General features: G+C 40.4%; 2 protein-coding genes across 4 annotated transcripts; both read left to right on the top strand.

Moving 5' to 3' along the window:
- Nucleotides 1-1,049: 1,049 nt before the first annotated feature.
- On the top strand, nucleotides 1,050-6,149 carry slc39a9 (solute carrier family 39 member 9). Its single transcript, XM_058057609.2, has 7 exons — nucleotides 1,050-1,550; nucleotides 2,088-2,196; nucleotides 3,662-3,877; nucleotides 3,956-4,024; nucleotides 4,096-4,181; nucleotides 4,770-4,904; nucleotides 5,260-6,149. The coding sequence occupies exons 1-7, from the start codon at nucleotides 1,455-1,457 to the stop codon at nucleotides 5,491-5,493; spliced, it is 945 nt and encodes a 314-aa protein (XP_057913592.2). The 5' UTR covers nucleotides 1,050-1,454; the 3' UTR covers nucleotides 5,494-6,149.
- Nucleotides 6,150-7,935: 1,786 nt separating this feature from the next.
- plekhd1 (pleckstrin homology domain containing, family D (with coiled-coil domains) member 1) lies at nucleotides 7,936-15,034 on the top strand. Of its 3 annotated transcripts, none has more exons than XM_078798947.1 (14): nucleotides 7,936-8,223; nucleotides 8,283-8,508; nucleotides 10,409-10,502; nucleotides 10,590-10,679; nucleotides 11,513-11,592; nucleotides 11,689-11,780; nucleotides 11,852-11,904; nucleotides 11,976-12,070; nucleotides 12,210-12,303; nucleotides 12,387-12,565; nucleotides 13,909-14,041; nucleotides 14,100-14,244; nucleotides 14,321-14,464; nucleotides 14,768-15,034. In XM_078798947.1, exons 1-14 carry the CDS (start codon nucleotides 8,160-8,162, stop codon nucleotides 14,941-14,943), a joined length of 1,665 nt encoding a protein of 554 aa, XP_078655073.1. In that variant the 5' UTR covers nucleotides 7,936-8,159; the 3' UTR covers nucleotides 14,944-15,034. The 3 variants fall into 3 exon arrangements, with proteins under 3 accessions (XP_078655073.1, XP_078655074.1, XP_078655075.1); XM_078798948.1 differs by having other exon boundaries at nucleotides 7,943-8,223; nucleotides 11,516-11,592; nucleotides 14,768-15,032; XM_078798949.1 differs by having other exon boundaries at nucleotides 7,949-8,223; nucleotides 8,343-8,508; nucleotides 14,768-15,031.
- The last annotated feature ends 2,774 nt before the right edge of the window (nucleotides 15,035-17,808 follow it).

Genomic DNA, 17,808 nt, shown 5'->3' with positions numbered 1-17,808 from the left:
CAATAATCTTTGTAAATGTTTTTCTCTTAACATTATGACTTTATTTCCAGAAATTACAACTTTATTTATTTATTTTTTTAATATTATAACTCTATGCCACCAAAAGGACATTTTTTCAAATATTACTTTATTATATATTATTAAATTTGTTTCTTGTAAAATTGGCCTTAATAGTTTTGAGTATCCTCGTGAAAAGATGTTTTTTTACAGCTTTTTTTTTTTTTTACTATTTAACTATTTTCATGTTTGGGGGTCATAATTACATCCACTGTAATAGAAAATATTCCCAACTTCATTTGACATTAATTACAATTTTATTTTGGTCTGTTTCTTATGTTATGATTAAAAAAATTAAAATTAATTAAGTTTTAAAAAAAACTTTATGCTACTAAAATGACATTTTTGTCACCTTTTTTCTCGTAATATTGTTATTATATTGTTATAATGTTATATATAATATAATATATATATAAAAATATAAAAAACTAAATCATAATATAAATAACATTGTTCTTGTAAAAAGATTGCAAACTCTTCCACTTTTGTTGACATAGTCCTGACCTTATACATAGTACCCCCTGTAAAAAAAATAATAAAATAAAATAATAATACTCAAGTCACGTGGTCTGATGATATTCCAATTATGTTGAGGGTGGGCAGAAATCCTAAATAATTTTTCAAAATGTTTATTTTTCACATCAATTTTTTGTTTGAATCACCATAAATGTGCATAGTGGCAACATGCCATAGTTCATTTGCTATTGCGTCAAGATGTACAGTTGTAAAAAAAAGTCCTAAATTTAACTTTATTTAAATTGAGTTACAGCAAAAGCAAATGGCACCGGCTCGCCACCTGCTGGACTTATTAGGAACATCATCCGGCCAGCAGATGGTGCACTTGGTGGAATATTGTCCGGTGCGATTTTTTGTGGGTTAAAAAGGAATTGAATCGAACCCTGAATATGATCGATGTAATATTTTTTCACATTAAATAATAAATACATGGAGTTAGTGGTAAGTTCACATGTTCCTTCCCGAGTGCCACACAATGACGTGGCAGGACGCCACGTGACCCGGAAGTCTTCTACTGCTTTAGTTTGGAGGCAGCGCTATTAGCATCAGATACTCCGATTAGCCCCGGTGAAGGTTTTCTCTCTTATACTTAAACAAATATTACTGAGGACATGAAGCGCGGTTTCGCCTGTTTGGACGCCTTTTATCTCCTTTCGTGTGCAAAGCCTCTGGCGGGACAATAACACAGCTCTAGCTAGCTAGCGAACTTAGCCTGTTTAGCTAGCGGGGCCAAGTGCCTGAGAAGCCTCAATTAATGAAATTAGAAGGCGGTGACTTGGCACCTGGAGAACTGACGTCTGCTTAACTTGCACTGTTTTTTTTTGTTCATTTGTCTTGACGACACAAGAAAATTAGCTTTAAGCACGAATAAAAGTGCAGCCATGGAGGACTTCAGCTCCATCAGTCTGCTGTCCCTTGCCATGCTGGTGGGCTGCTATGTGGCCGGAACCATTCCTTTGGCAGTCAACTTCTCCGAGGTAAGAATCGAACGTGACTCCAGTAGAAATATCTGTACACTTATGCCATAGTGTTGAGCAGTTTTCTTTATCGAGACACCGAGCTCAAAATTGTGGCCAGGGGTTAACCACTGCATCGGCTAGGACATTGACCACCACCAGGGGGCGTATTATGTGGCCAATGTACAACAAAACAAAATACAGAATAAGTCGGCCACTATTTGCAATGGTTAGCCACTGGTGAAGCGCCCCCTGGTGGTAATGAAAGTCCTGGCCAATGCAGCGGTTAAATTAATAAAATAAAGATAATTTTAAAAGATAATAAAGATAATTTTAAAGATAATAAAAGATAATAACGTGGTGTGAGGAAAGAAAAAGCATAAAAGCAGCGTCAAATTACAGAACCGGTTAGGTAAGACATGAAAGTAAATGTCAATACCAGTGAAAAGAAGATGGCTGGTCATTGTTTTCAGCTCTTTCTTAATGGCGGACAATGCCGCCGAGGTCAACCACCGGCCACCATTGATGTTTTTGTTTTTACTTGTGCCCCTCCTCCAGGAGAAGCTGAAGCTGGTCACAGTGTTGGGAGCAGGACTACTGTGTGGGACTGCGCTCGCCGTCATCATTCCTGAAGGTGTCCACGCTCTTTATGAGGAGATCCTGGAAGGTACATAACACAAAATACACTTCTGCGCAGTCAGACATTAAGAAAGCCGTGTTGGGACTCAAACAAAGGCACAGAGCAAACGTGACAGGCAGCAGGTTGTCTACTAACTGCCATCGGCAACATTCTCGCCCACGTTCTTCTTAACACGGAATCATTTGGTTGAGAAATTACTGACTCCTAGGGGTGTAAGAAAATATACTAGTTTCGATGATATATCGCGATACTGTATCAATATTAAAAAGTATGATTTTTAGGCATTTATCATAGACTGTATATGGCAGGGGTGTTAAACTTAATTTACTTGGGGGGCCACTGGAGCTAGGGTCTGGGCGAGACTGGGGCGCATCAGGTTTTCCAAAAAAAAAAACTTGTCTAACAGGCAGCAGTCCTGCGCTGATGAAAGATGAATGAAGTGTCTTTATCTCGGTGGGTGGAGGCGGGGCTGCTATCATACACACCAAGTGCGGACGAGTAGAAATTATATTTGTCGATTGCAATATATTGTCAAGTATTTTTTTGGTTTTTTCCAAGTACTTTTCTTAAAAGGGATGTTAAAAGTCTCATCTCGTCTTGTTTTTGTGTATCGTGTCTTGTGACAACGCTATTAATAAATAATGGCTGTTTGGTGGTAAGCTATGGTCTATAATTATAATTAGTCACAACATATCAAGTTATGTGGAGTATCCATTCATCCATCCATCCATTTTCCTCCGCTTATCCGCATCCAGCAGTCTCAGTAGGGAAAACACAGACTTCCCGGTCCCTGGTCAACTCCATCCAGTCTCATGAGGTTAATCATGGAGTTAATCTGTAGCATCTGTAGTGTTGTAAACAATAACTGGAGTGTAAAGGTGACTATAGGGGTGTTATTTCATGTCTACAGGGCTCTAATCATGTTAAAACTCATATTTTGAAGGTCATAAACAGGTTTTCTCTGCTCTAATTATGACAATATTCCATTTATTAAGAGTCTGGAACCAGTTAATTGTAATAAACCAGGGACAACTGTATTAATGTCAACATTGCGCTTTTTCTTTACCCTTTGTGCAGTTTTTCTGGAAATATTCCAACCTCCTTAAAGGGGAAGTGCACTTTTTTTTGGAATGTTGCCCATCATTCCCAATCCTTATATAAAACATGAACACATATTTCTTTCCCTTTTGTGTACATTATGACATGAGAAAATGAGTTAATTTCAGCTAGCTAACAATGCTGTCATTGGGACACATCTATTTCCACTTTGAATCCCTCTTTTTAAAAAAAAATCACCGCATGGATATCATGTGATCATGACCGAGGAAATATAAAAATATTGGAATTTGAGTGGCTGAAATCAGAGTTTTCCATTTAAATCAAAAGACATGAATGGAATACCGGAGTAGTTGTGGATGATAGATGAAATGTTGCAGCCCCTTGTGTGTATATAACGAGTGTTTGCTGAGCTCTGAGCCTCTCTCATGGGCAGGCGGGCATCACAGTCCCAGCCAGGTGGGGGTGTTGGAGGTGTCCCAGCCAAAGGCGGAGGAAGTGGAGGCGGCGGCGCTGGGCGTGGGCGGCCACCCCCACCAGGAGCACGGTCATGAGCAGCTGCATGCCTGCATCGGCGTGTCTCTGGTGCTGGGCTTTGTCTTCATGCTGCTGGTGGACCAGATAGGCTCCTCCCACATGCACAGCACAGAAGGTAAACAAAAACAAACCAGGACGTCGAGACGAGCATCGAGCATTCCACATTTCCACATTTCCTCGTCTGTGTTTGCAGATCCAGAGGCAGCGAGAGTGGCCTCGTCCAAGATTACCACCACTCTGGGTCTGGTGGTGCACGCCGCAGGTACGTCGACATCATAACGTTCACAAGCAGGAATTTAACAACACCGTTATTTTGTTGTGTCTAATCGCCAGCTGACGGCGTGGCGCTCGGAGCCGCCGCCTCCACCTCTCAAACCAGCGTCCAGCTCATCGTTTTTGTCGCCATCATGCTGCACAAGGTAAACCGCTCATCTCCAATCCATGCCGCCATCTGGTACGATATTGGGGGGGGGGGGGGGGGGGGACCAAAAGTTGTGATTTTTATGAGTGAGAATTGAGAATCTTGATATCATGACAATAAATGTCATTTGAGTTGAGTTGAAATCTCAAATATTGTGAGAAACAAACTAAAGTCTCCTAATTGAACAAAAACACGTTATTGTGGGAATAAAATCCAAATATTAGAGAAAAATGTTTTCATCTAACAAATGTCCTAATCTCGGGCGGCACGGCGGTCGAGTGGTTAGCGCGCAGACCTTACAGCTTGGCGAGCAGGGTTCAATTCCACCCTCGGCCATCTCTGTGTGGAGTTTGCATGTTCTCCATGCATGTGTGGGTTTCCTCCGGCATTCCTATAGAGCAGCGACACACCATAACACACAAAGCTTTCCATATCTTCTACAATCTGCACCTATTCAGCTGGATTTCTTTGGAATTTATGTGTATTTCAATGTATTCCCCCCACGGAGTTGATAATAAAAGGCGATGTATCTTTTGAAAATACTCTCCACTGAAAACCTCATGCGAGAACTTGGACTGGTCTGCAGGCCCCCGCCGCGTTCGGCTTGGTGTCCTTCCTGATGCACGCCGGGCTGGAAAGGAACCGCATCCGCAAGCACCTGCTGGTGTTCGCCCTCGCCGCGCCCCTCCTGGCCATGCTCACCTTTGTCGGCCTCAGCCAGGTAGGTTTGTTTCGTTGGTAGGTGCGGTAGAGTAGTAGTATGGAGTCTTCCTGGTGAAAACAAAGTGTTCATATTTCATATCTATGTGCTCACAACTATAGCGTATAGCAAGCACGTGTGTGTCAGGTTTCAGCTACATTGGTTGCTCAACATGGTCAACATCCATCTGATGTCTCTGCAGGGCGCGTGAGGTGGGTGGGACTTGGCGGGCGCCATAACATACAGCCATAAATAAATTCCATATTAATAAGGAATTTTTAGGATGCTTTGAGCTTTTGACTTTGATGGTTGATAGTGGATTGATTGACATTTAATGGCAGCGTGACAGCGGTTCTCCTCTTTCCCCTTTCCACAGAGCAGCAAAGAGGCGCTCTCCGACATCAACGCCACCGGCGTGGCCATGCTCTTCTCTGCCGGCACCTTCCTGTACGTGGCCACCGTCCACGTCCTCCCCGAGGTGGGCGGCACGGGCCACAGCCACGCGGCGGCGGGCGGGAACGCCAGCAAGGGACTGAGCAAAGTGGAAGTGGGGGCTCTGGTGCTGGGCTGCCTCATCCCCCTGCTGCTGTCGGTGGGTCACCATCATTAGACACGGGACAGGAAGCGCCGGGAACGACTCCAGAGGCAGCCAGATAAGGACGCCATCCTGTCATTTTTAAAAAAGCTAATGTACAGTTGTAAATTTAAGGTGACTTGAAGTGCCATACTAGATCGCCGACAGTCACTTGTAAAGGTGAGGACGCCGCCGTCATTGGTCGGAATCGCTTAGACTTGATAGATCCACTTCCTCTTTCTTTTGGGAAGGCCGCACAGACTTATTATTATTATTATTATTATTTTTTTAAAGATGATCATTGAGGACTACTGTCATGTGACATCATCTCCGGGAATTGTGCACATGCAAGTGTACTTTTTGGTTTGAGGGGATTTTCATCTTTTGACACACCTGCGTTCTTTGTTTACATGGACCCTTCCGCCCCCCCCCCCTTCCAATTCAAAGGAACTTTGGTGTGTTGCTGAAAAAAAGGATGACTTCCTGTTGCCATTGGACCACCAGTAAATGTGATGCTTGCTTAATTTGACATCCACACTGTTCCCCTCATCAGATCCATTCTCACTGGTGACCTTTACAGGTAAACATCTTCGAGGTGGGCTTTGTGTGTATTGAATGGCCTTATTTCCACACGTCTGATTGTGCAAAGTTTTTAAGACAAAATTAAATGTCTTTTTAAAAAAAAAAAAAAAGGTGTCTTAAGTCGGAGGTCGGCCATTTACGTCCGAAAGGCTTCCCTTCATTTGTCATGTGGTGGGAAAAGCAGCTTTACTTTGTAATGTGGAGCCAGGATTTCTTTTTCTCCCGCGCTCGCAATTAAACGTGTCGCTGTTGCTTTAAGTCACGTGATATTTCCTCTGGCAACACATGGTGGAAACAAGCGGCGCTGAGGGGGGGAAGAGGGGGGGAAGCTGTTAATGTCTGTAAAGCTGAGCTGTCAGCAGCTTTATAATCTCAGCACTCATCTCACACACGCTCTCAGCCATCTTCTCACTCAGGTTCTCACATGGACTGTCTTTGGAACGCACGCAAAGCCTTTCCTGATCCATGTTTTCATACACGCGTATGTTCCGACATCCATTCTGTCACATTTTCATTCATGCTTTTCTTCATATGTTGGAACCACCTTTTTAGAGCACTTTTCATACAATACGTTCCAACACTTTTTCATATCTTCTTGCTGTTTTTCCATCCAGCTTTTGTTCCAACAACTGTTTGGTCCATACACGTTTTTGAACATGTTTTCATATGTTCTGACCCCGTTTTGATCCACATTTTCATTCACGGTTTGACATGTGACACCTTTTTGATCCATGTTTGGATATCTTTTGACACCTCTTTCATCCATCTTTTTGTAGGTTCTTGTGTTTGTGAATCATGTCTTCATATGGTCTAACACCTGACAACTTGTGTATTATAACTTATAACACCTTTTTGATCCACATTTTGACACGTTTTGACATGTTCCATATTTTTGGTCCACGTTTTAATATGTCCTAACACCTTTTTGATCCATGTTTTGTTATGTTGTATACTTTTTTGATATCCTCATTCTTGTTTTTGATCCACGTTTTGACATGTTACATATTTTTTTAATGTCCTAATACCTTTTTGATCCACGTTTTGGCATGTTACATATTTTTGGTCCACGTTTTGATACGTCCTAACACCTTTTTATCCATGTTTTATGTTGTATACCTTTTTGATAGCCTTATCCTTGTTTTTGGTATTTTATTATTTTACATATTTTTTAAATGTCCTAATACTTTTTTTTTTATCCCCGTTTTGACATGCTACATATTTTTGATCCATGTTTTGTTATGTTTTATACCTTTTTGATATCCTCATCCTTGTTTTTGATCCATGTATTGATAGGTTCTCTTATATATCTTATCTTATATTCTTACATCTTGTGTATTATAACTTATAATACCTTTTTGATCCACATTTTGACATGTTCCATATTTTTGAAATGTCCTATTGCCTTTTTTATCCATGTTTAGACATGTTACATATTTTTGAAATGTCCTATTGCCTTTTTTATCCATGTTTAGACATGTTACATATTTTTGAAATGTCCTATTGCCTTTTTTTATCCATGTTTTGACATGTTACATATTTTTTAAATGTCCTAATACTTTTTTAATCCACGTTTTGACATGCTACACATTTTTGATCCATGTTTTGATATTTTATATCTTTTTGATCCATGTTTTGATACGTCCTAACACCTTTTTGATCCATGTTTTGTTATGTTGTATCCCTTTTTGATATCCTCATCCTTGTTTTTGATCCATGTTTTGTTATGTTTTATACCCTTTTGATATCCTCATCCTTGTTTTTGATCCATATTTTGATATGTTATATCTTTTTGATCCATGTTTTGCTGCTTCTTGTTACCTGATTTTTTTTCTTTTTCTGCTTTTACCAAAGTTTTTGTGCGTTGTGAGACTGGTTCCCAGCCATGTTCTAACATCCAGTGTGTTCCAGCCCAACCTTTTGACCAGGGTTGTGCAATAACGTGATGGATGACCCACGTAGTGATGAGTGTTGTTACACTTCAGCATCCAGTGAGAACGAATGTGAGCGTGTGCAGGCGTCCTAATGCTGCTTCCAGTAATCTGAAGTGGAGCTTTTACTGACTGGACCACGTGGACCTCCCAGCATCCGTCCCTCCCTCCGCCTTCCTCAGCCTCCAGCTGATGAGCGTATTGGCATATGCATGGTTGCTCCCTGCTGAGTTATTGAGGATTTGTTTGCACGCTGGTGAGCCGCTGCTGCTGCTTGATTGTTATTGACTGTTTTTAAAAATCCATTCCTCATAGCGTTCATTCTTCTTTCCACGCCTCCCCCTCTGCACTCCTCCCTCCCTTTTCTCGTTGGAGCGTTGGGGAGGATGTTGACGTCCTGGTCCAGAAGCTCTGTGTCGTCGCCCTGGTCGTCCATGGAGCAGTCGGACTCGGAGGCGTTGGACATCAGCACCAAGGTGCAGCTGCACGGCGTCCTGTGGAAGAGACCCTTTGGACGACCCTCCGCCAAGTGGTCCCGCAGGTCAGTTCCTCTTACCTCGGTCTCGGAAGACATCCAATGCAAGATGACAACCACAATCACCTTTGATAGCTTTTATTTCATAATAGCTTAGCGCCAAAAGTTCATGATGAGAGCTGTTCCCAATATTTCACTGACTTTTTTTTTGGGCATATACCTGGTATAGTCTTTTTTTTTTTTTTTTTTTTTTATTGTGTGTGACCGCAACCGAAAAGTGGTATGCTTTTAACAAGCTGAACATGGAATGATTGACTCCATAACGGTAAAAAGGCTCAGTACGGAGTTACGGACTTATGTAAAGCAAGAGCATCACGGTGACATAACACAGACGCTCAATTTGCTGCGCTCATGGTGACCTTGGGAGAATCGTTTGTGCCATGAAGGTCACATCACAGATAAGTGGGCCAATCGTTTGCCGTGTTTGTTAAGGTGCAAAAGTTCATATGGTTCTTTTTTTTTTTCAAATTCTGCAGAAAATGTCATTGAATAAACATTTAGGTTTATTAAAATATAATTTAAATCATTCTATAGTAGCAAAATGCTTTTCAAAACATTGTACTTACACCATATTTTAAAACATGGTTTTTAATCAACTACATAAAACCGCCTTTTTATCTGTTTTAAAAGTATCTGTGAGTCAAACACTGAATTTTACTCTTTATTATTTTTTTAATAAACAGCTTTAAAACACAGTAATTTTTAATATCGCATTTGAATAAACTTATGTCAAATCACTGTTTCATAAGTGTATGAAACATCAAATTCATATGTGCATTTTTTTCCATTGATTTTTTTTTTTATCTACTGGACCTTTAACACTGTATTTTAATCAAGTGAATTTCAAAACACGTATTATGCTTCCATATTTTTATTTCAGTCCATTTTCAGCATAATTGGATGTAAGAAAAAAAAAGTTCACAAAATTCAAAAAATGAACCTTTGTATGCGTTAGCTTAAAAATGCTTTCTGTTGTTTTTAACATGATTAGAGCCCTCTAGACATGAAATAACACCCCTATAGTCACCTTTACACTCCTATTAGCCAATATGGTAGACATCAAAAGAGCAAATAAGACATAGAAAACCTGTTTACCACTTTCTAAATACGATTTTTAACATGATGAGAGCCTTCTAGACATGAAATAACACCCCTATAGTCACCTTTACACCACTATTAGCCAATATAGTAGACATCATATGAGAAACTAAGACATAGAAAACCTGTTTACTACCTTCTAAATACACTTTAACATGATCAGAGCCCTCTAGACATGGAATAACACCCCTATAGTCACCTTTACCCTCATATTAGCCAATATAGTAGACATTATAAGAGAAACTAAGACATAGAAAACCTGTTTACCACCTTCTAAATGCACTTTAACATGATTAGAGCCCTCTAGACATGAAATAGCACCCCTATAGTCACCTTTACACTCCTATTAGCCAGTATAGTAGACATCATAACTAAGACATAGAAAACTTTTTCCTAACTTCTAAATCGGCTTTTTAACATGATTAGAGCCCTCTAGACATGAAATAACACCCCTATAGTCTCCTTTACACCCCTATTAGCCAATATAGTAGACATAATAAGAGAAAATAAGACATAGAAAACCTGTTTACCACCTTCTAAATACGATTTTTAACATGATTAGAGCCCTCTAGACATGACATAACACCCCTATAGTCACCTTTACACTCCTATTAGCCAATATAGTAGACATCATAAGAGAAAATAAGACATAGAAAACCTGTTTACCACCTTCTAAATACGATTTTTAACATGAATAGAGCCCTCTAGACATGACATAACACCCCTATAGTCATACCTACACTCCTATTAGCATGTGTGTTTATTGTCAAGCCCCTCGGTGCGTGACGTTGTGTGTCTTGCGGCCAAGGTTCTTCATCATCAAGGACAGCTTTCTGCTCTACTACGCCGAGAACGAGAAGAGGAGCTTTGACAGCAGCAGGATCTTCAACATCCACCCCAAGGTCCTCTTTTACCTCCACCAATCCTATCATGGGACTTCAGGATGTGCTCACTCACAGTGTGTGTGTGTGTGTGTGTGTGTGTGTCAGGGAGTGATTCCCCTGGGAGGATGCGTGGTGTCAGCCACAGAGGACATGGGCATGCCCTTTGGCCTCGTCATCAGCCTGGAAGACTTCTCTGTGAGTCCTACCATAGTAGCTCCTATTCTTATTGTTATTGCTAAGCCTCAGGCTGGCCAATAGCAGAACAGCACAGCCCAAGCCCCGCCCACAGCTCTGACGTGGGTGCAGCAGCATCAAAGTCCTGGGTGGCTTTGCAGCTCCACTGCACTCAACCGTGGTCTAGTCCGGGACGGGTGTAAGCTTTGGCCCACAAAAGGTTCCTAAAGATGGTCCCTTCCATCCGGACCACTGCCCCCTCCCGGGCCAGTAGAATCGAAACTGACAGATCAGGCAGGTCAGAATCATAAGGGGGTCCACCAGTGCCCCCAGCACCAGGATGCCGTGTGGCAAAAACTGGAATGTGGGAGGAGTTTAGGGAAACCATTAAAAAAGACTTCAACAGGGCTTTGGAGAGATTCTGGACTGCTGTCTCAGGAGGAGGAAGCTTGAGATGATGTGGACCGGTGGAAGAACCACTTAGAAGACCTTTGTAGTCCCACCAACATGGTGGGGTCTCCAATGGTGAACAAGTTCCTCAGTGGCAGTGCCCAAGAGGTTGAGGAGGTCCGCCTGGAGTTCCTGTGGGGGTGTCGTTAACACAACTCTGGAACTTTATTGATTTTTTTTTTTTTTACCAAAAAAATGTGGTGGTGGTTCTCCTCCTAGAAGTGGGTGGAGTGCCATCTCCGGGTCGGGGGATGAGCTCCCGCCCCATGTGGAGGACTTTTAAAAAGTGTCCAAAATGAGTTTTGTCCATAAGGTGGCGGCCATAACAACACAACAGGTTTACTAAATGTTCATGAGAAGAAATGATGGATGCTTTGTAGTAAGTCAGATGATGTTGGGACCAGCAGGGCACCATCGTGGTGGCGGCGGAGTCGGAGGAGGAGCAGCTGCACTGGATGGAGATGCTGCAGGAGTCAGGCAAAGTGTAAGAAGCGTTCTTTCTTCTCGTCGTCGTGATATACAAACATGATGTTGTCTTCTACTGCCGCTTGTGTCCACATGGCGTCACCTCCACCTCCAGCACGTGGAAGAACGCCCAGCTCGGGGAGGCCATGATTGAGAGTCTGGAGGCTCAGGGTCTGCAGCTCGCCAAGGAGAAGCAGGAGTATCTGGGTAACTTTTATCTTGCCTGTAGGAGGCGCTGCGGGCCTGCTGTGCTGAGCATCTTTACGTTCCTCCTGCAGATAAGCTGATGGAGGAGACGGAGGAGCTGAGTCACCAGCGAGCGCAGAGAGAAGTAAAGTTCTCCTCGTCCTTCGTTTTGAGTTTGCTTTGTTTTCTCATCCTTTTTTGTGTCTTTGCACGCAGGAGTTGGAGCGTCTCAATCAAGTTCTGGAGGAGGAGAAGATGAAGTTTGAGGAGGTGGTGCTGGAACTGAAGGCTGAGCAGGAGCAGATTAAACTGTAAGGACGTGATGTTTCCTTCTTTTATATCTATCTTCTATCTGAGGGGCTTTCTGAATGAAGTACAAGTGGGATGGTTAGTGTGATGGCCACAGTTTGACCCCGGAACAGACCATTGTTGTTTTCATGGTGTTGTCAGAGATCTGGATGGCACATCTCAGTCGCTGCGAGGCGTGGAGAACGAGAAGGAGGAGCTGAGCAGTTTGACCGTCATGCTGCAGAAGTCCATCGAGGTCGTTAGCAACTTCGTGGATCGACCCTGGAAGCGACTCAGCTTTTTTTTTTTTTTTAACTGTGGCATGTCTGCGTCCTGCAGCAACTCTCCGAGGAGAAGCAGAGAACTTTGGAGCTGCTGGAAGAAGACAAGGACGTGGAGGAAGAGGTGGAGGAGGAGAATAGGAAGAGCCAGGATGCCAAGGACCTCCTGCAGGACCTGCACCACATTGAGGAGCAGATGAAGCTGCTGATGAAGGAGAAGGAGCAGGCCGATGAAAAGTAAGATCTGTAGAGCTGTAGAGAAATTAATTACATTTAACGTTTAATATTACCTTGTTGATATTTGATGGCATATGTGAATATGACTTTTTTCAGAAGAAAAAATATTCAATTTATGAGAATAAAATTACTTTTATTTGTTTAGACGTGCTTTTTTACAAAGACATTTTTAGAGGGGAAAAAAAGTTCAATATTTCAAAAAAAATATTTTTAGAAGAAATATTTCATCTTATAAGAATACATTTTATTTTTTGAATTGGAAATTATAATTATTTTTAGAAAAAATGTCTTATTAGACAAAAGAACAAATGGTGATCATACTTTTTTTTATAAGAAAAATACTTTTTATAGTTTTTTTTAAAATGATATAGTTAAGACTGATTTAAAACAAATGGTTGTTAAATTTATTTTAAAGAAACTTGAGATTTTAAATGAAAAAATAGATCATAACTTGTTTTAGAAGAAACATTTTTTAAGGTAAAAGTTCAATTGAGGGAAAAAGAAAATCGTTATTTAGTTATTAAGTATAATTTCAAGAGGTGATTATACATGTAAATGTGGAAAAAAAAAAGATATGTTTATACGTTTATTGACTATACCTTATAAGCAAAGATATTAATAGTTGGGGGAAAATGAATTTTACAAAATACTTTTTCATAATATATAAAGTAATTACTCAAAAATTATATAAAATATTTTACAAAATATTTTTATGACAATAAAACAATTATTTTAGAAATGATTTTAATAATATAAAACAATTAAAATAATTACATAAAAAGATTATAAATATGTAAATTAATTATTTTAGAACATTTGTTAGTTAGTTAGAATGTTTGAAATATTTTAGTGCATTTTGTTTATGATAAAATAATTATTTTACAATGTTTGTTAGAACATTTTAAATATTTTAGTGTATTTTGTTTATGATAAAATAATTATTTTAGAATGTTTGTTAGAACATTTTAAATATTTTAGTGTATTTTGTTTATGATAAAATTATTTTAGAATGTTAGAACATTTTAAATATTTTAGTGTATTTTGTTTATGATAAAATTATTTTAGAATGTTAGAATATTTTATTGTATTTTGTTTATGATAAAATAATTATTTTAGAATTTGTTAAATAATAAAATAATTACAAAAAATACTTTTTGGAAAAAAAATATGTAATTGCACATTTTTCTTTTGAGAATAGAATAGTCATATTTGAGAAAAAGTAAATAAAAGAATTATGAAGACATGAAGAAAATGTTTGAGTTGTAGTAAGAGTTGCAGTGTGATCCTTGAGGGTCCTTGCCGACGACGATGATGATGATGATGATGATGATGATGTTTTGCAGGCTGAGGGAGAACCAGCAGCGAGCGGAACTTCTCCAGCAGGAAAGAGAGTTCTACTCGTCTCAGGCCAGGACGCTGCAGCAGTCGCTCTCTCAGCTCACCGTGGACAAGCAGCAGACGGAGGCAGAGCTTCAGGTACAGGCAATCACGTCGGCTGACCCCACTCCTTCACCTCCCTCCTCCTTCCCTCCAGGTGGAGATGGAGTCCCGCGTGGAGCTGGAGAAGAGGCTGAAGCGTGCCGAGGAGGCCCTGCAGGGGCTGGAGAAAGGCCTGGACTCTCTGGACCGCACCAAGGAGCGAGACGAGAGGATGAGGGGGGATGTCACTCAGCTGAGGCGTGAGTCCGCCGTCGACCGGAGGCGTTGAAGGTGTTTTTTTTTGCGGCTCTAAAAGTCCCGTGGTGGCGTCCGCAGGCTTCTTTGAGGAGTGCATCTGCGCGGCCGAGATCGAAGCCAAGCTGCCGGCGATCATGAAGAACGCCGTCTACCTCCACAAGGCGGCCGCGCGCCGGATCAAGAGCTGCCGCATCCAGAGGAGGGCCTCTCGACGCCACTGGCGTGAGTCCGGTACACGCGGAACACGGGAAACATTGCATTCAGAATCTGGTCTGCCACAGTTACAGATGGACCGCCACAGAAACATGTAGCACTTTCTGTTATGATTTTTCATTTCATTTGCTATTCTGCTGACATTTTCATAAAGAGGAGTGGTTGTTACCATTCCGTCCTCTAGATGGCGTCCTCACTCTATTTCTCTCTCAGACTGGCACCAAAATTCCAGCAAAGTGAAAATGTTAATATGAACATAGTATATATAGATATGAAATGAAAATGAAAGTTGTTTTTGTCATTCTGCTGCAGTCAAACATTCAAAGTCGCTGGCGGCGGCGGACGAGGAGGGCGTTGTTGGCGGCGGCGGGGGCAGCATGGAGGACCTGAGGGAGACGGCCCGCAGACTCACCTGCGACAGCACCTTCAGGGAGACGGTCTACAAGATCATGGCACGCAAAGACGGCGCCAGCTTCCACCAACAGTGAACACGTAGGCTCATGTACGCCGCTCCTTTCCCCAATACAGCGACCATTACTGCAAACACGTGGACTGGTGTACTCCTTTCTAATATTTACACTCTTCCGTGTGTATGTACCCTTTGTATGTGTCTGGAGCAGTGGCGTCATTAGGCCTAATTTAGGGGGGCTAAATCATTTCATAGTTTTTATTGATTTTTTTTAAATTGATTTTTTTTACAAAAAACCTCTGACACTAAATAATTTATTTTATTATTGGTTTTTGTTTTTGTTTTGTTTTTTTTACAAAAAAATCTCTGACACTAAATAATTAGATATTTTTAATGATTTTTTTGTTTGTATTTTACAAAGAAATCTGACACTAAATAATTAGATATTTTTTTATTGATTTTTTTGTTTGTTTTTTTACAAAAAAATCTCTGACACTAAATAGTAAGATATTTTTTATGATTTTTTTACAAAAAAATCTGACACTAAATAATTAGATATTTTTTAATTTTTTTTGTTTTTTTTGTTTTTTTACAAAAAATCTCTGACACTAAATTGATATTTTTTATTGATTTCTTTTTGTTTTTTAGAAAAGAAATCTCTGACACTAAATAATTTGATATTTCTTAATTTTCTTTACAAAAAAAATCTCTGACACTAAATAATTTGATATTTTCAAATGATTTTTTTACAAAAAAAATCTCTGACACTAAATTGATATTTTTTATTGATTTCTTTTTGTTTTTTAGAAAAGAAATCTCTGACACTAAATAATTTGATATTTCTTAATTTTCTTTACAAAAAAAATCTCTGACACTAAATAATTTGATATTTTTAAATGATTTTTTTTACAAAAAAAATCTGACACTACATAATTACATATTTTTTTAATGATTTTTAAATTGTTTTTATTTTTTTTTTACAAAAGAAATCTCTGACAAATGTCATATAATAGGGCAAAAGCAGTCTAATAAGCAAGCCAATAAGCAGGCTAATGCTAGCCTAGTAGTAGTACTAGTAATAATCAGAAGAAGAATAATGATAGTAATAATAATAGGCTAATGAATAATATAATAACGATCATTATATAATTGGTTGCAGAGCTTGAGCAGCGGTTTTGCAGTGTAGATTGTGTGTACTTGTGTACATTTAATGGTGGCCTAAAACAATTGAGAACATTTTAGGGGGGCTTAATGTTGTTAATCCCCCCTAAATAATTCAATATTTTTTATTGATTTTTATTTTTTTACAAAAATATAATAGGGCAATAATAAGCAAGCCAATATTTTTTTTTATTGTTTTGAATGTCTACTACATTCATTCATATCCTGTGCATCTCCAGGGGGCTAAGTCCCCCCTGTCCTCAGAACCTAGTGACGCCCCTGGTCTGGAGCATGAAAAGGGATGTAGGACGCTGTCCCCTGTAAGGACAGCAGGGGGCGTCACCCGCGATACCATGGTGGCGTATGGGAGTACTGCACCAGAGTTAGCATTTCACTCACCGACCTTCCTATCCTGTCAGCTTTTTCAGACGTATTTGTCATCAATGGCGACCACGTCACATTTGATTAGACGCCATTTTCCTCCAGCCGCTGATGGTTTACAGCACTGCCACGGCGCGGCTGGAAGGCTATTATCAGGAGGATACTTTAGCATATATTACAGGGTTAGGTGCAAAGCAATCTACTTTATCTAAACACGCAAATGTAAACACAGAGACTGATGAGTACCACGCTCAAGCGGACCCCCTAGCTCCGGGCCGCCCCCGACTCCCCTTTTTCCAGCAGCCTATCATCATCAGCGTGAGCCCTGATTGGCTGTGATTGCTCGCATCATACAAAGTGATTTTTATTGCATGCCGTCATGCATGGACTCCTGCCCTGACTGCCACAAATCAGCGCAAGATCACGACAAGGACACGCGTATTGGGGCTGGGGTGGCGGGGTGGGGGGGGGGGCAAAAAGAAACAATACATATGTGTGGTATATATTTATATATGTATATTTAAAGATTAAATTAAAGACTAGCTGGAGGACTAGCTAATACAGTCAATGCGGCTCGGCGGGCGTTAATGGGCTCCACACACCGGAGGCGCCCCCGGTAAACTTTCCTGATATGCTAACTCTAGCGCTAACAATTTCCCCTGCCGCTGTTGTTTCTTCTTATCGCTATATTCCCAATGTGGAAATGTCAAATAACATAATAGCATATTTACCATATTTACCTGAGAGAAAGGACTGAGTAGCATCCTGTCTGCTCATTGGTCGGTCAATGAACCCCTCCCCTGCTCATTGGTAACAGCCATATTATGAGATAAAAAGTTACGTGATTACAAGACTCATAATTATGACATTTAAAAAAATCTAAATTACAAGATAAAAAGTCACAATTATGAAATACAATTTTTTATAATGATAAAAAAAAATAGATTAAAATTAAAATGCATTTTTTTTGCTGGTAGGGACTCAGGAACTCCAACTACTTGCGTCTGATTGTGGCTACAAATGTAGCTTTGCTAGCAAGTAAACAGAGGAGCAGACCTTAGGGGAGGGCAGAGCTTATCTGGCTTACAGCCACGCCCATATAAGGACATTGTCACTCTGTGACATCACAAAGAGTCCGTTTTACCACGCCCTCCGAAAGCCAGTGTAATGAGCCATGCCAAATTTCTTTCCCATGTGAAACGTTGGTGTGGTTAGAATAAAAAAATATATATATTTTTTAAAAGCATCATAGCTCCGCCCCCCCCACAATGCTCAGGAAGGAGAGGTAGCGTTTGGCCCACGCTGTACCGTACGCTCGGTGAGTTTTCGGTTAGCATGCAGAAAGAAGTCCATGTGTTTTGCGGGTGACACACGGCTTCGGTCACACGCTCCAGAAATAGAA

Source organism: Doryrhamphus excisus, linkage group LG19, assembly GCF_037039965.1.
Source record: "Doryrhamphus excisus strain RoL-2023G ecotype Guam linkage group LG19, RoL_Dexc_Guam_v1.1, whole genome shotgun sequence".
Classification (NCBI taxonomy): domain Eukaryota; kingdom Metazoa; phylum Chordata; class Actinopteri; order Syngnathiformes; family Syngnathidae; genus Doryrhamphus; species Doryrhamphus excisus.
Note: the sequence above shows the minus strand (reverse complement) of the source record. Positions and strands in the feature narration are given on the sequence as shown.

What these genes read in the sequence shown, in the direction of transcription:
- slc39a9 (XM_058057609.2), top strand. Translation starts at nt 1,455, where the DNA reads ATGGAGGACTTCAGCTCCATCAGTCTGCTGTCCCTTGCCATGCTGGTG. An exon ending in TCTGGTGGTGCACGCCGCAG is followed by an intron (nt 4,025 to 4,095) that starts GTACGTCGACAT and finishes TCTAATCGCCAG; the next exon opens with CTGACGGCGTGGCGCTCGGA. An exon ending in TCGCCATCATGCTGCACAAG is followed by an intron (nt 4,182 to 4,769) that starts GTAAACCGCTCA and finishes ACTGGTCTGCAG; the next exon opens with GCCCCCGCCGCGTTCGGCTT.
- plekhd1 (XM_078798947.1), top strand. Translation starts at nt 8,160, where the DNA reads ATGAGCGTATTGGCATATGCATGGTTGCTCCCTGCTGAGTTATTGAGG. An exon ending in GGAGAAGCAGGAGTATCTGG is followed by an intron (nt 11,781 to 11,851) that starts GTAACTTTTATC and finishes TTCCTCCTGCAG; the next exon opens with ATAAGCTGATGGAGGAGACG. An exon ending in TGCTGCAGAAGTCCATCGAG is followed by an intron (nt 12,304 to 12,386) that starts GTCGTTAGCAAC and finishes TGCGTCCTGCAG; the next exon opens with CAACTCTCCGAGGAGAAGCA.